The sequence below is a fragment of the Tympanuchus pallidicinctus genome, unplaced genomic scaffold (assembly GCF_026119805.1).
Source record: "Tympanuchus pallidicinctus isolate F22 unplaced genomic scaffold, pur_lepc_1.0 scaffold9, whole genome shotgun sequence".
Lineage (NCBI taxonomy): Eukaryota > Metazoa > Chordata > Aves > Galliformes > Phasianidae > Tympanuchus > Tympanuchus pallidicinctus.
The window spans coordinates 16050071-16065078 of NW_026294813.1; the positions used below are offsets into that span (position 1 = coordinate 16050071).

General features: G+C 52.2%; 1 protein-coding gene across 2 annotated transcripts; it reads left to right on the plus strand.

Annotated features, from left to right (window-relative positions):
- Positions 1–266: 266 nt before the first annotated feature.
- MYORG (myogenesis regulating glycosidase (putative)) lies at positions 267–12255 on the plus strand. 2 transcript variants are annotated; one of them, XM_052670655.1, is made up of 2 exons: positions 267–335; positions 6531–12255. In XM_052670655.1, exon 2 carries the CDS (start codon positions 6658–6660, stop codon positions 8692–8694), a length of 2037 nt encoding a protein of 678 aa, XP_052526615.1. In that variant the 5' UTR covers positions 267–335; positions 6531–6657; the 3' UTR covers positions 8695–12255. The 2 variants fall into 2 exon arrangements, with proteins under 2 accessions (XP_052526615.1, XP_052526616.1); XM_052670656.1 differs by lacking the exon at positions 267–335 and adding an exon at positions 2361–2411.
- Positions 12256–15008: the final 2753 nt, after the last annotated feature.

The following is a 15008-nucleotide window of genomic DNA, read 5'->3' on the forward strand; positions in this document are numbered from 1 at the left end:
GCCAAATTATCCAGGCACAGGGCTGAGGTCCCCCAGAGAGGGGCTGAACAAGGGAGGAGGGGTTGCGAGCGACGTCTGATGAAAGAAGGCGGGTAATTCAGGAAGGTGTTTGATGAATGAAGAACTGAGAACCCCGCTCCAGCGGGCAGCACAGCCTCCCCGCGCCGCGGCCTCAGCGCCGAGGGCACCGCCGGCACGGAGCTCGGGGCGGGCCGGGGCAGCGGGGCGGGCCGGGGGCAGGGCCGGGGCGGGCTCTCCGGTTCCTCCCAGCCCCGGAACCGCGGCGGGAGGCGGTAGTGCCGCTGCAGGAGCCCTGCCATGGCCCGGGGCTGCGCGTAAGTGTGCGGGGCTGCGGGGTGCCCGGTTGAGGCGGGGGTATCCTCGGTGGGTTCGGGGACAGCCCCTCCCGGCCTCCCTCCCTCCCCCGGCAGGTGCCAGCAGCGGTGTGGAGCGGCGGAGCCCTCAGCGATTCCTCTGCCTCCCTTCTCGGGCTGGTGTGCGGGGCTGAAGGGCGGGCGTTCGCGTGCCGTGTCGCCAACAGGGCAGCCCGCCGGACCGAAGGCTGGAAAATTGCAGAGGCTGTGCCAGGGGTTCCCGTTTCCTCCCCCGTATCGCATCGTAGCGGTTGGGTGTTGGGTGCGCTCAGGTTTCGGCTCCCGCCGTGCTGGCGTTTGCTCACCGAGCCCGGCACGGCGCCGTGCGTTCGCAGAGGGACCCGAGCGCCGCAGGGCGAGTGGGGACGGGGTGCGTCCTCAGCACGGGTGGGACGGGGCCTCGGGGTCGTGGAGGTGCTTGGGGGGCTGGGCATGGGTCCTGCTGAGGGCTGTTCTGTTCTGGTGTTCTGAGGGCTGAGGTGTTGTGCGCTCAGGAGCGCTGGGGAGACGGCGGCGGTGCTGGTGGGGTGTGGGAGCGGCTGGGGGTCCTGGGTGTGCTGGGCACAGAGCGGAGGAGCGGAGGGGAGCCTGATGGCGGCTGCAGCTCCTCAAGGAGCGGAGGGCAGCGCTGAGCTCTGCTCTGTGTGACAGCGACAGGGTCCGAGGGAACGGCATGGAGCTGCGCCAGGGGAGGGCCGGGGGTGGGGAAAGGCTGTGCACCAGAGGGCGGTGGGCACGGAACGGCCTGCCCAGGGCAGCGGGCACGGCTGGAGCTGCTGGAGCTTACAGAATACTGGGACGCTGCATGCAGCATTGGGTTTGGCTGTTGCTATGTGGAACCAGGATCTCGGCTTGGTGATCCTCGTGGGGTCCCTTCCAGCTGCATTCTGATTCTGTGGGGATGGGTTTTGTCCCTGTTTTCATACACTATGGACACAGCTGCATCTTGTGTGTGGGAGGGCTATGTTCATCAAACCATGCTGTGAGGGGCAAAAGAAACAAAATGCAGACCCTGTGCAGCAGGAGCTGGGGCCCTGGGTCACACACATGAGGTTGTTGCAGCCATTGCTCACGTTCCCCTTTGGCAGAGGGTGATGCTGTGCTGAGACTGACGGAGCTGCTGCTGCCAGCAGGGATCCTTGTGAGGAAGCAGGAGAGTAGCATGGCTGGCTGCCTGCGCAGCGTTTGGTCTCAGACCCACGGCCACTTTGTGAGGCATCACTTTTTGCATTTGTACCTTCAAGGCTTTTGGGGACAGGTTTGTTCAGTTCTCCTTTTCCTCACATTGTGGGCCTGCGTGTTCAGCATCTTGGGGAAATTTGGGCTCTGTGAGTGGGTGTGGTTTAGGTGTGAGCTGGCTGTGCTGCGCTGCTTGTGTGCAGCTAAAAACCAGCCTATTAAAACTTCATCTTACCAATTAGCACACAGCAAAGAACAAAGAAAGAGGATGTTGTGAAGAGGGAATCGTCAGGTGTATTAGATATTAAGACATTTCCTGCCAAGGTTGACTCACTGTGGGGCTTTTTGTGTGGCAGACCTGGTCAAACACTCATGAGGTGTTTAACTGGGTTTGGAGCATCACTTGATGCAGACAGCTTCAAGAAGTGTAACTGAGCTGCAGAGTACCAGTTGCTGCAATACAGGTGGAAATGTTTAAGGTTCAGCAGAGGGAATGTTGCAGTTCATTTCTGCAGACGCGCAATGTCCTGGCAGTATTTCTGCCCTTTTCTGGTGAGCTCTCTATACGCACTTTGGAGTTTATCCTCAAGATGCCTGGTGCAACCAGCAGCAGAGGGGTTGCTTGTTTCCTTTTGCTTGAGGCAGCATTGTTATAGTGCTGAATCATGGCTGTGTTTAGACTTTAGGGGGAAAACAATAAAAATAATGTTTGTTTTGTTTGTTTTTAAATTTGGCATTGGATTGATTTTTTTTATTCATTTTTTTTTTTTTTTTTGCTTTCTGCTTTCCTGAAACCTCTGAGTGCAGGCAGGATGATTGTTTGCCATCCCTTCCTCTCCTGCTGCAGGAAGATGAACGGTGAGCCCAAATCCCATCTGACATCTGCCAGTGCCAGCAATGCCCCTCGCGCTCGCCCAGTGCCACCACAATGTCTGTGGCTGCCACTATGGCCCAAGGGCTGGCTGCACGCTGCCATCACTGTGCCAGAGAGAACACACCTGTGACAGTGACAAGCCAATGATATGCAGGTCCCTTCCTTCTGCCTCAGGCATATTCTGCTTGCAGCCTGGCAGTGCAGTGTGGAGGGCAGGGCAGCTGGAGACACAGGAGCAATGTGGATTTCTGCCCCAGGAGGCAATGAAGTTGCAGGTTCTTCCAGTGTGCCATGTCCCCTCTGGGATGAGCTGTCTGTACCCCACATCCTGGTGTGGTGATGTCTGCCTGGCTGTGGACTGACGTGGAGTGGCATCCCAGAAGCAGGGAGGTAGCTCTCACTTCTCTCCTGCAAAATGACACCCTGCGAGTCCCTGAAACCAGGCATTTTTGGGTCCCGAGGAAAGGATGTTCTGGCTGTCCCCGTGACTGCCTGGGGACCTGTGTCCCTCCAGGCTGACTTAGGAGTGCCTTGTACCGTGTGGGGACAAACCCAGGACCCCACGGTGATTGCAGGGCAGGGGACAAATTGATGCCACTGTGAGGAGCGTGTCCATGGAGCAGCCGTTCTGCCACAAGTCCCCCTGCCTCCTATCTCCCATCAGATGGGACAGCAATTTCACTCAAAGCACTGGATAAACTTAATATGCAGAAGGGTTTGCTCATCCCAGCTCCTTTCAGATTTACAGCTGGCAGACTGCAAAGTCCCTTTAGCAAGTCAATGGCTCCATGCTTTCAGTGGCATTTTTTCCCCCATAGGCACTTTGTGGAGGTCATTTTCCTTTTCGCTTCCCTATTTTGCTGCTCTTTTAAGGACTGGAAATGCCTGGTGGTGAAGACTGCAGTGTTCCATCTGCTCAACCCCTGCCAGGTGTTTGTGGAGGTGGTGGCACCTTGTACCCCTTGGGTGTAGATTCCTGGCATGCAGGTCTGGGAAATCAGCGCAGCGTGTTGGCACAGACTTGGTGCCAGCACAGTTCAGAGCTGACAATTTGGGGCAATAGGGACTGGTTTGATGAAGGTGACCATTTTTAAACGAATGACCTCATTATAAAGGTGCTGGGGTTAATGGTGCTGTGGGCCTCGCAGCCCACATTCAGCGGCTGTATCAGTAAAAATAGAACTGATCAAAAAAGGATTTTTATTTTTACTCCATAAAGTGTGTCCTGCTTGAATGCTGCACTTTCATCTCTGATCAAGGCATGGTGACTGGCTGTTTCCATGGAATGAGAAAGAAAAAGCTTTGCTTTGGTTCAGCTGGGAGGCTTCATCGCAGCAAGCTGCAACCATGCTGCTTGTCTTTGCTGTCCTCCCTGCCTGTTTTCTTTTTTTAGAGGAGCTGGAGGTCACAGCAATGTCATCTTGGAGCAAAATAACAAAGTCGCATTCCAAAATATGTTGTAAGAGGCTTTGCATGTGCAGGCTCTCTGCATGCAAGGTGGAAGGCTTTATCTTGGAGGTGCCTGAAAGACTTTGCTCTGGGACTGATCACAGGCTGGAGAGTTGCACATTGCATTAACAGGACCCAAAAGGTGCTGGGCCAGGCACAGAGTAAGGCCCTGTGTGGCACGGTTCTGCTGTCTCAAGGCTGCAAAATCATTTCTCAGCCACCTTTGCCCTGTAAATTTGCTCCCACCATGAACATTTGATGCCAGAAATGATGCTGATGGGTGCTGAGTTGCAGCTGTTTTCTGGGGTCTGAGAGTCTTTGCATGGTGCCACTCAGCATTTTTGGGTGCTGCCTGCTGACAGCGTGTACAAATTACCATCCTCTGCAGGGGGACAGTGCCGGATGGTGGGCTGCCTGCATGGAGGGCTGCCTGAGCCAAGCTGCAGAGGTTGGCTCAGCTGTTGTGTTGGCTTTGCCACTGTCCTGCAAGCAGGGAAGCATTTTGGTTCCCTGAGTCAGCTAGTGATGCTGTGCCACTGCCAGCTGTCCCTGCACTGCTATCCTTTGCATCCCCATTTCATTGTACCAGGCCCACAGACAGGCTGAGCACATGGACTGGATTGCATCTGCTGGCTTGGACACCAGGGTTTCAAAGCACTACAAGACAGATTGGGCGTAAAACCTCTCCTACAAACTGCATTGCTTTACCCCTGAGTGGCGGCAGCAGTGCTGGTTCCTCCATGCACATCACAAATTCCGACCCATGGAGGGGGAAATGGCCTAAAAATAGAGCAGATTCAAAGTGGTTCATAAATAATAAACCGACCTCCTGAGAGGGCGATGACAATCCAGAGAGCCCCTGTTGCTCCCAGTTTTAAGTGGAGATGAGGAATAGAGAGGCAGAATCAGCCATTTCTGGAGCATAAAATCCCAGAAGAGATCTAGGGAAGAAAAAGCCATTTATTTCCTCTCTCTCAGGAAACACAACAGGTTCCAAAAATCCTTTTCCCCAAATAATTTACCAGTTCTGCTCTCCAGGTGGATGCATTTTCTTTCCTCCCCTCTGAAACCTCCCAGTCCCAAGATAGGGCCCATACAAGGCTCAGCCTTGTCTCTGATAGCAGTAGCTCTGTCACTGGTAGCCCAGAACTCCCCAGTGCAGAGAGTGAGGGAACCCATTTGAGCTATGCCCACACATTTGTAGGTCCTGAAGCACGCACAGCTATGTGCACCAGCCCCATGTGTTGTTTGGTGCTGGCTGCAACCTCTTGCTTGCTGTGGATGCCCAAGCTTGTGGAGATGGGCAGCAGGGAAGCAGCTCCAGGTTGGGCATCAGAGAGTCCCTGAGGCATTGCTCAGCTCTATTGGTTGTGTCTAACTCTAACACTAGAGGTGTTTATGTAGGAGCATGGTTTAATGCCAGTGCAGCATCTCCTACCAACGTCTCTTTTGCCCAATTTTCCTATTGCCCATTTTCTAGTGGCTGGGCTCAGCTGGCTGTGCATTATGCGTGCAGGGAGATGCGGCCCCATCCCCTCCTGCAGGCAGCATCTTGCCCAGGGTGACACAGGCAGAGTGACCAGAGCTGCTCCTGTCTGTGCAAAGGCTCAATGGGACTTGGCTGCGGGACAGGTCATTTAGCTCAGCCTACCACCCACTCTTGCTAATCGCTTCCTAATGCTGCTGTAATCCCATTTAAAGCGTCTGGCAGCCTGGAAAATCACAGGCACCCAGCAGAAGGTTGACATGGCCACTCCAGCACTCATACTGTGCAGCTGCACCCCATCTTTCCTTTTCTGCAGCTCCTGCCCCAGAAATCCTGTGTCTATGTTGTGCTCTGTCCCTGCACCTCTTCCTGGCAGCCTGATCTCTGATCTTCCTTTTTGCAAGAAAAAAAATCCCCAGCTGCAACGTCTGCCCCAGCTGCTGCTATAAGACATATACTGAGTGTGATGCATGTTATAGAGCCCATTCTCAGGTTCCAGAACCCAGCTGTTCAGGCTCACACCTGAGCACCCCTGCTTGGAGCAGAGGGCTTCGGAGATCCTCAGGTCCCTGTTTTTCCCCACAGGCTAGATCCCCAGGAAGATCAGCAGCTGGGCTGCCCCGCTGCTAGTCCTGGGGCATTCCACCTATGATGGGCTGGAAGGGGCAAGGAAAGTTGTTTAGTCCTGCCCTTGTTGTGCCAAGCCCCTGAGACAACACAGCATCCTGGGGATCAAGGCATGCACAAGCATCTCCATGGCTCCTCTCCACCCCTGTTCCTCCTTTGCCTGGTTTTGCTCTTCACTTTCCATGTCCTTGCTTCACTTTTCGACTCTGAACCCACAGCACAGTGCTTGGCTGGTCCCACAGCACAGGGAAAGCGCTCAGCTCTTGGCTCTCTGAGCAGCCTCCTTCCTGGGGCCATGTACAGGGGAGCAGGCTGCAGCCAAAAAGCTTAGGCACATATTGCTTGGATGTTTCCAGGCTGGGATCCTGGCATGTCATCTGCAGGGTGTTTTGGGGCTGTGGATGCCACCCCACATGCAGCACATCCAGCTGACAGTGTGGGGGCAATGAGAGCAGCTGAAATTGAAGACAGAGAACAGATGACAAATGATCCCTTGGTTCAGAGGTTCTTCCCAGACTATACATATCCTCTTCTTTTTCAGAGACACGTGCTCTGGGTCTCAGTGGAGGTGGGAACTCCCAGTTTTCTTCTCCTGAGAACCCCAACCTGGCTGCAGAGACAACTTTCTTCCCACTCCTCTGCAAGAAGTGATAGAGAAAACAAGTGCCATGTATACTTTCCTGCCTGAAAACTTCACACCGGTGAAGCAGAAGCCATCCAAGGAGTTGAGGCCGATGCTGGGGGCCGTCACGCTGGGCCTCATCCTGTTCATCGCCGCGGTGGTGGCCTGGTGCTACTACACGGTGTCCCTGCGGAAGGCGGAGCGGCTCAAGACGGAGCTGATGGACCTGCGGGCGGACGGCTTCGTCATCAGGAACCAGCACGGGGAGGTGGTGTTCCGGCTGGCGTTCCGCTCGGGGAGCCTGGACCTGGAGTCGTGCTCCAAGGAGGGCGAGATCCTGAGCTGCACGCGGTCGGACCGGGGGCCGCTCAACTTCTTCATCCAGACGGTGAAGCCCAAGGACACGGTGATGTGCTACCGCGTGCGCTGGGAGGAGCTGGCGGCCGGCCCGGCGGTGGAGCACACCATGTTCTGGGAGGACGCCCACTGGTACGGGGGCTCGGAGATGAGCACTCAGCACTGGCCCATCCGCCTGGCGGGCTACCAGGAGCCCGTGCCCTACGTCACCAGCGACGTCTACTCTTTCCGCGACAGCTTCGGGGGCATCCTGGAGCGCTACTGGCTCTCCTCCAAGGCGGCGGCCATCAAGATCAACGACTCGGTGCCCTTCCACCTGGGCTTCAACGCCACCGAGCGCTCCCTCTTCTTCCAGGCCCGCTACAAGGACTCTCCCTACAAGCCCCCGCCGGGGCAGCAGCCCTTCCCCGAGCTGAGCTACCGGGTGTGCGTGGGCTCCGACATCACCTCCATCCACAAGTATATGGTGCGCAGGTACTTCAACAAGCCCTCCAAGATCCCTGCTGAGAACGCCTTCCGATACCCCATCTGGTCCACGTGGGCCCTCTACAAGAACGATATCGATCAGGATAAACTCTTGCGATTTGCAGAAAAGATTAAGAAATACCATTTCAATTGCAGCCACATTGAAATTGATGACATGTACACACAGGCCTATGGGGACTTTGACTTTGACCCTGTCAAGTTCCCCAACGTATCTGAGATGTTTGCAAAACTGAGGGAAGATGGGTTTAAGGTCACTCTGTGGACCCACCCTTTCATAAATTACAATTCCTCAAATTTTGGTGTGGGGATTGAGCGTCAGCTCTTCATCAAGGAGCCGTCGGGGCGGCTGCCAGCCATGGTGGAATGGTGGAATGGCATTGGGGCCATCCTGGACTTTACCAACCCAGCAGCCCGGGACTGGTTCCAGAGTCACCTGCGCCAGCTCCGTCACAAGTACGGCATCTCCTCCTTCAAATTTGACGCAGGTGAGACCAGCTACCTGCCCAAGCAGTTCAGCACCTTCCGGCCTCTCTCCGACCCCAGCATCTGGTCCCGGCGCTACACCGAGATGGCCATCCCCTTCTACGAGCTGGCTGAGGTACGGGTGGGCTACCAGTCGCAGAACATCTCCTGCTTCTTCCGCATCATTGACCGCGACTCTGTGTGGGGCTATGAGCTTGGCCTCAAGTCTCTCATCCCTACAGTGCTCACCATCAGCATGCTGGGCTACCCCTTTATTTCTGCTGACATGATTGGAGGAAACTTCCTCCCCAACAAGACGGATGGAGCAGTTGAGATCCCGGACCGGGAGCTGTACATCCGATGGCTGGAGCTGTCGGCCTTCATGCCCTCCATGCAGTTCTCCATCCCACCGTGGCTCTACGACAAGGAGGTGGTGGAGATCGCGCAGAAGTTCACGGAGCTGCACGAGTCGCTGGTGGCCCCGCTGCTGCTGGAGCTGGCCGGGGAGGTGACCGACACGGGAGACCCCATCATCCGGCCCATCTGGTGGATCTCGCCCCGCGACGAGGCCACGCACCGCATCGACTCGCAGTTCCTCATTGGGGACACCCTCATGGTGGCTCCTGTGCTGGAGATGGGCAAGCAGGAGCGCGACGTCTACCTGCCGGCGGGCAAATGGCGCAGCTACAAGGGGGAACTCTTTGAGAAGACGCCAGTGCTGCTCACGGACTATCCTGTCGACCTGGACGAGGTCGCCTACTTCCTCTGGGTTTCCTAACCGGATCCTCCATCTGCTTTGGGAAAACCATGCCTTACGCTACAACTTTTTAAGAAATAATAATTCTAATTGCACATTTCATTTGGGTCTGGGATTGTGGAAATGTATGAAATAGACTTCGTTCTCCTTGGGGATTTTGTTTGTTTGTTTTTGGAGGAAGGTGGTCTATTTTGTTTAATGTGGTGCAGATGGGAGGCTGCAGTTGGGTTGTAGTAGGCAGAATTTTCTCTTTGTTTGTGAAGACTGAGTTGTTATGCAGTCAAACCTAATACCTTTTCGGTTCCCTAGGATTTTAAGAGGTGAGGTTTGGTTAGTGCCTTGTGGGAGCATTTCTTATCCTATGGGGGCATTCAGCACTGGCTTGCGGTGTGTGATGTGGGAGGGTTGCTACAGCACAGCCTGCCTTTAGTTTTCTAATATGGCAAGTATATTTAAAAAGACATTTTTAAGAGCAGCCAACAAAGTAGATTATAGAGAGATGTATTTACAGATTTATTTCCCTCCCCGTCTCATGGCACTGGACTAACACTTGCCCATTTTCTTGGGTATGAGGCAGGCCAGGTTACATGTGTGACATGCAGTTATTTCAGTTGAACAGACTATATATTGCTTGCATTCCATCTCCTTGCCCATCTGATGCTGCTGCAAGATGGGCCTGTGTGTTTTGCCACGGGTGTCAATATTGCCTTTTCTGTAGCAGCACTGTTTGTACCAACGTGCCCACTCAATCTTTTTAATACATTATGGTTCTGCTTTGTTACAGGACAGTAACAGGTATTGTTTTCTTTTTTTTTTTTTAGGGACAGATGAGCTTTCAGGTTTGTTGCTGGCAGGACTGCCTGAAGCCTAAGGGTCTCTCTAAGGGTCTCTGTGCCGCTTCCCTGGGAACAGCAGGTTCTTGCAAGCGGCACAAGTCATGGATGTAATGTTTGCTGCTAGCCAGCTTGCTGGTGGGTGAAAAGCACCAGGTTTTGCATTGATGGTTTTGTGCCAGTGGGTGTTCTCACTGCACCCAAGAAAATGTTCTCATGTAGCATGAAATTAAGCTAATATCCATCTCCGTTTTGGGTTGGAGTTAGAGAAATGATAATGTTCTGTAGAGCTTTTCTGAAGCAGCCCTTCTCTCCCTCGTGAAGATGCAGGGGATTTCTTCAGCTTTTGGGCTTGCTGTCAGAGGTTTCTGGAGGGGATGTGGGGTGACATGTTCCTGTGCCCACAGTCCCCAGCACTAGGATGGGTAAGACTTCGGCTCATGTCCCTCCCGTTGCCATGTGGGGATTTTCTCAGCATTTCTCCCTCCTCCTTTTTCAGGATGCTTTCCCAGCTTTCCATTTGGTTTTGTTCAGGAAGATGCACTTACAGAGACACAGGCAATCTCCACTATAAGCAATCACAAGCAGGGTTGCAGTCTGGCAGCCCTGTTCCCTGGGGCAGGACTTTCCCAGCTGTGCCCTGGCTGCTGGCATCTCTCAGCCCATGCCTGCTCGGAACTGAGCCACACTGTCTGGGAAGGCAAGGGGCAAAGAAAGCACAGCAGCTGCAGGTCTTCTTATGGGATTGCATCCAGGAGTGAATCCACCACACAGGGAGATGGAGCAGCTTTTTGGGTAGAGTTGGATACCAGTGATGGTCTTTCTCTAAAGCCAACTGCCTTTGGGTTTGCAGGAGGCAAAAAAGGAGATGCACCTATGGGTTGTGATAGCGTCCACAAGTGGAAACTCAGGTGTTTGGGGCAATATCTAAAGTGCTTGTACAGTTAGGAAGGAAGTGAGAATGTTCAGTGTGATGGATGCTGTCCTTGGAAATCTTCAGAAGCTGTCCGGACATGGTCCTAGGCAACCTGCTCAAGGTAACCCCTGCTTGAGGCCTCCAGAGGTCCCTTCCAACCTCAGCCATTTTGTGAGTCTGTGCTTCTTTGGAACCAACCTGATGTCTGTGTGGATCTGCTCTGAGTAATTTTGTGTTTTGGCCTCAAAACCAGTCTCAAGGGAGTCCTCAGGTCCAGCAGGAGCATAGGCAAGTTCCAGGCTCAGCCCCTAAGCCGGTTTCTTGTGGCTTTTAGCTGTGAGGGCTCAGATTTGCTCTCTGGCCCCAGTACAAGTAACAGTGGCTTTTCAGGCTACAAACACACTCTGACAAGGTTTAGCCTTCCTAGCAGAATCCCTTTACTGTGAAAATGATGGCAGGAACCACATGAGTGCCTTGGTCCCCTCTTAGAACTCAGTAAAATATATTATACTTTGTGTAGGAGCAGATGGGGAGAGCTCGTGTCCACTGCTTCCGTCCCTCAGCTCAGGTGAATCAGGTGCCAGCTGCCGAAGGAGGCAGAGGCTGGTGCTGCAGCTGGACTCTTTGGGTAGTGGTGGCAGACTGGCTGTCTGGATTGTTGTGAGTTAGCCACACGACACAGTGTTCTCTTGCCAGGAAGATTTCTTTATTGCCGTAATGATCATGGTCATGATGTATGTCTCTATTTCTACTTTCTGAAACAAGCCTTTTATATTCTAACACGCATAGTCAGTACATTTCCACTAACAATCCATTGGCTAGAAAGCAAGTGAATTCCATAACAAGTCTTCATAATTATCAGACAGTTTATCTTATGGCTAGGTACAAAACACCCCTGTTTATTCAGACCCTCTGTCTCCTTTCCAGAGCCTCATTATCAACAAGTCTACACTCGACGAGGCCAAGCTGACCTCTCCATCTCCCACATGGGATCTTAAAGTCCTGTGTGGCTGCACTCCGCAGCTTTGTGCCAGGAAAGTACCAAAATTCAGCAGGGCTCTGTCAGGAGGAAAAATCTCCATTAGACACACTGTCCTCCTTCCCCTCCCCTCAAAAGAAAGTTTTACTGTCAAAGGTGTTTATTAACTAGTTGTGAATGAGTAAGATTACAGAGTAACCTTATTTTTCTAAATACTGTGGTTAGGGCAGAAGTGGTCATGGCCATTCAGTGCTCCAGCTAGTAGGAGGGGGAAGCTGGGAGGAGAGCAGGGATTTAGCCCTGGAGCAAGGGCTCGTCTGACTCCCAGGGTACATGACCAAGCCTTTTTGGGGACAGGCTCAGCAATGCTCCCTCAAGCTATCTCATAAGCTCCTGGATGCTCTCTCCATCAAACTTTTTACCAAAACCACTAACACTATGCTGCAGCCCAGGTCAAGCATCCTTAAGACTTTGCAGATCACAAGCTCTCTGTGCATGGACATTTTGGGAACCAATACCCAGGGAGGTTTCTCTGGGCTACACACTGGGTCACTGTCCAAAACCAGGTTAACTCAGCCAAGGAAAAGCCTCAAAACAGGTGATGGGGATTGGTTCAGTCAGCACTAGCAGGTGGTGATGAGCAGCAGGTCAGCATGATGCCCATAGGATTGGGTTTTGAAGCTTATTTTGTCATGTGTCAGCTTTTAGTGGGTGGTTGGATTTCACATGCTTTCCTGAGTTGGACTGCAGTGCTGGTGGGATCATTTTTAACCACTTTTCTAATTCTAATTGTTATGAAAACAGAGCTGTAACTTGAATTGCCTTGATTGATAAAAAAACTTTGGAAAACAAAATGAAGTTTAACTTGTCTGTTTATTCCAAGTGTGGTGGTAGGTCTGGGGCTTTTTTTCACCCCAGGCTTCATTGAAGTTAGAGTTGAGGCTGTGGATTTTTTAATGTATTTACTGCTTGTGTTCTGATGCTTTGATGAGTGTTTATAAGTGACAAGCAGACAGCATTCTGCTTAGATGGGGCTGAAAGTGCCCCCTCGCTCAGCACAGGCTGGGATGGATCACAGACCACCCTGAGTCCTGCATCGCACCAGACAGTGGTGCCCTTATTTCTGCTGATTACCCCCAAAAGGTGTCCTCCAGTGCCAGCGTCAGGGGGGGGACCTGGGCTTTTGCTGGTCCATGCTGATACAGAAGATCTGTGGTCTATTTGCAGGTGATGAAGAAAAGGAGGCTGCTTGGTGCTTCCAGCATGTGTCCCAGGAGGTCACTCTGTCTGTCCCTGCTGCCCCCAGATCCCCTTCCCACACTGCTCTAGTAGGGCAGAGGGGACAGGGTAGAAGTTTGTGGCTATATGAGCACCAAAAACAGACCTATGAACGCCACTAAGAGCCTGCTTTGCTCCATGCCACCCCCTCATCCCAAATAATGTTTTTCCTCCTCACCCAACACCTTACTGTATGAACCAAAGACTGCTTTGTGGCACCCAGACATCACCAGCACCAGACAACACATGACTCAAATGAGGGGGGCTTTTGCAGTAAAAATGAATTTTCTCAATGCCTTCTCCCTTAGGTGCGAGAAGCATCCGTGCACCAGACTGATGCTTGTGGGAGTGAAGCTGGAGCCTTGTGACAGGCTGGATCCAGCTTCCAATGGAGTCCCAGCAATGCAGATGTCCTTCCTTGCATCTGGGGGGTTTGGGTGGGGTTTTTGTTGGGTTATTTTGCATTTTCCTAAAATCTGCAGCTTTGTCCAGTAAGGGTGTGTGAGGCTCACCAGCTGCATGGAGTGTGCACTGCTCAGGGTCCCAGCTAAGTGTGAATTGGACCCTGCTGATCATGGGATGATGCCGAACCATGTGCCAAGCAGCAATCAAAAATACATTGAGAGCTGTGCAGGGAGCAGGGAGGAGTGTTAATGTTCAACTCCAAATCCCACTGAGGTTTTGGCAAAAGCCAAATGCATTTCAAATCAATGTTGCCTATGGGTCCATCCCTGCACAAGATCACAGCTTTTTGTAAAAGGAAGAAAAATAAGTTAAAAAAAAGAAAAAAGAAAAAAGAAAAGACAAAAAACAGCACAGATCTGTGGAGAGCTGTGATGAAAGGATGAAAGGACAAGCCGACAGCAACAAATTCCTTATGAGTGTGCAGCCACTCTGGCAACCTTAGGGAAAAAAACAGCCTCCTCCATCACACCCAGTCCCAGAGTCCAGGAAAGCCATCATGCTGGGCTGGGCCATGCTAAATCCAACCAAGCAGAAAAAGACAGGGACTGTTTTTTTCCATTTTTCTGCTACAGGGGATGGGTGATTTGTAGCTCAGCAATCATCTAATATCAAGGATAATAAACATCCCCTCTAAAAATAAAAGCATAAAGAAAGCCTGGAGTGAGTGATGTTCCTTTGTCACCAGTCCCTGCAGCAAACACAGTGCTTGCTCAGATTAGGAATGCTAAAAAACAACAGAGACTGAGGCATTGTGAGGAAAACCAGATGTTCCTCCAGCAGCGCACATCTCAACAAGGACAGGCACAAGAGGAGAGCATATAGGGATGGGGATTTGGAGAGGGATTTCTGCAGCCAAACAGGCTTGAACTTTCCCTGAGGGAGATCTGCTAAGGGTAGAGCAGCCTGAATAATCCCCAGGAATTGCAGTATACTTGAAGATGTGTTTTTTTTTTCCCCAGCCTGTGATTCAGGAGAGCAGCAGACCCATGATTGTGCACACCAGAGCACACAGATATAGGGCAGTGATGCTGCATGAGGAGGCTGGAACCCAGCTCCCCACAGTGGGCACCAGCAAGGTTTGAGTGAGCACCATAAAGAACCTCAACTTTTTTCCTACTGAATGCATGAGGAGCTTGTCTGGGGCTCTCTTCTGTCCCCAAAGCTCAGGGGGGAAGCCAGTGAGCTCACACACCAACATGAATCTGAGTGTTGGTTCTCGATCCTACAGCATGACAGAACCATTGGTGAGGCTGTGGAGCCTGAGCATCAAACAAGCTCCGGAGCGACTGTGATGCTCTCAAGTCCCCCATAAACTCATAACATCAACCAGCTCCAGAGCAAATCTCTAAAGAAAGAGGTTGTTCTGGTTTGGGCCAAGCACAGCTTTACCTCTGGTGCCACTAGCAGCCCATCAAGGCTAGGGAAGGAAATTGCCCCTTGCTTTGGGAAGGAACATCTCAGCCCAGAGACCCCAGGACTCTCCTAAACTTCTCAGTCACATTTAAATTTAAATTTCTCTTAGCTTAGAAATGAGGAAGAATGGACTGAGAGTGGAGGGCATTTCAGAGGTAGCCCACTTTACCCAAGCCTACGGGTGCTGTTGAGATGCCTTCATTCAGGAGAAGTCATGTCTGTGGGATGCTGGCTCAAATGGATCAACTCTGCTCCTGTTATGGGAGTCTTGACCAAGTCTTCATCTGCAATCTTTGTGGTGGTTAGACTGCAACCTTTGAATCTAAACCAGGCCACAAACACAAACAGATCCCTTTAATGGTCTTCACCAATGCATGACTTATTGCTAGTTTTTAGTCTCGACTGCTATTGAGACTTCATCAAATGCTTGCAGACTTGAATACACAACAGA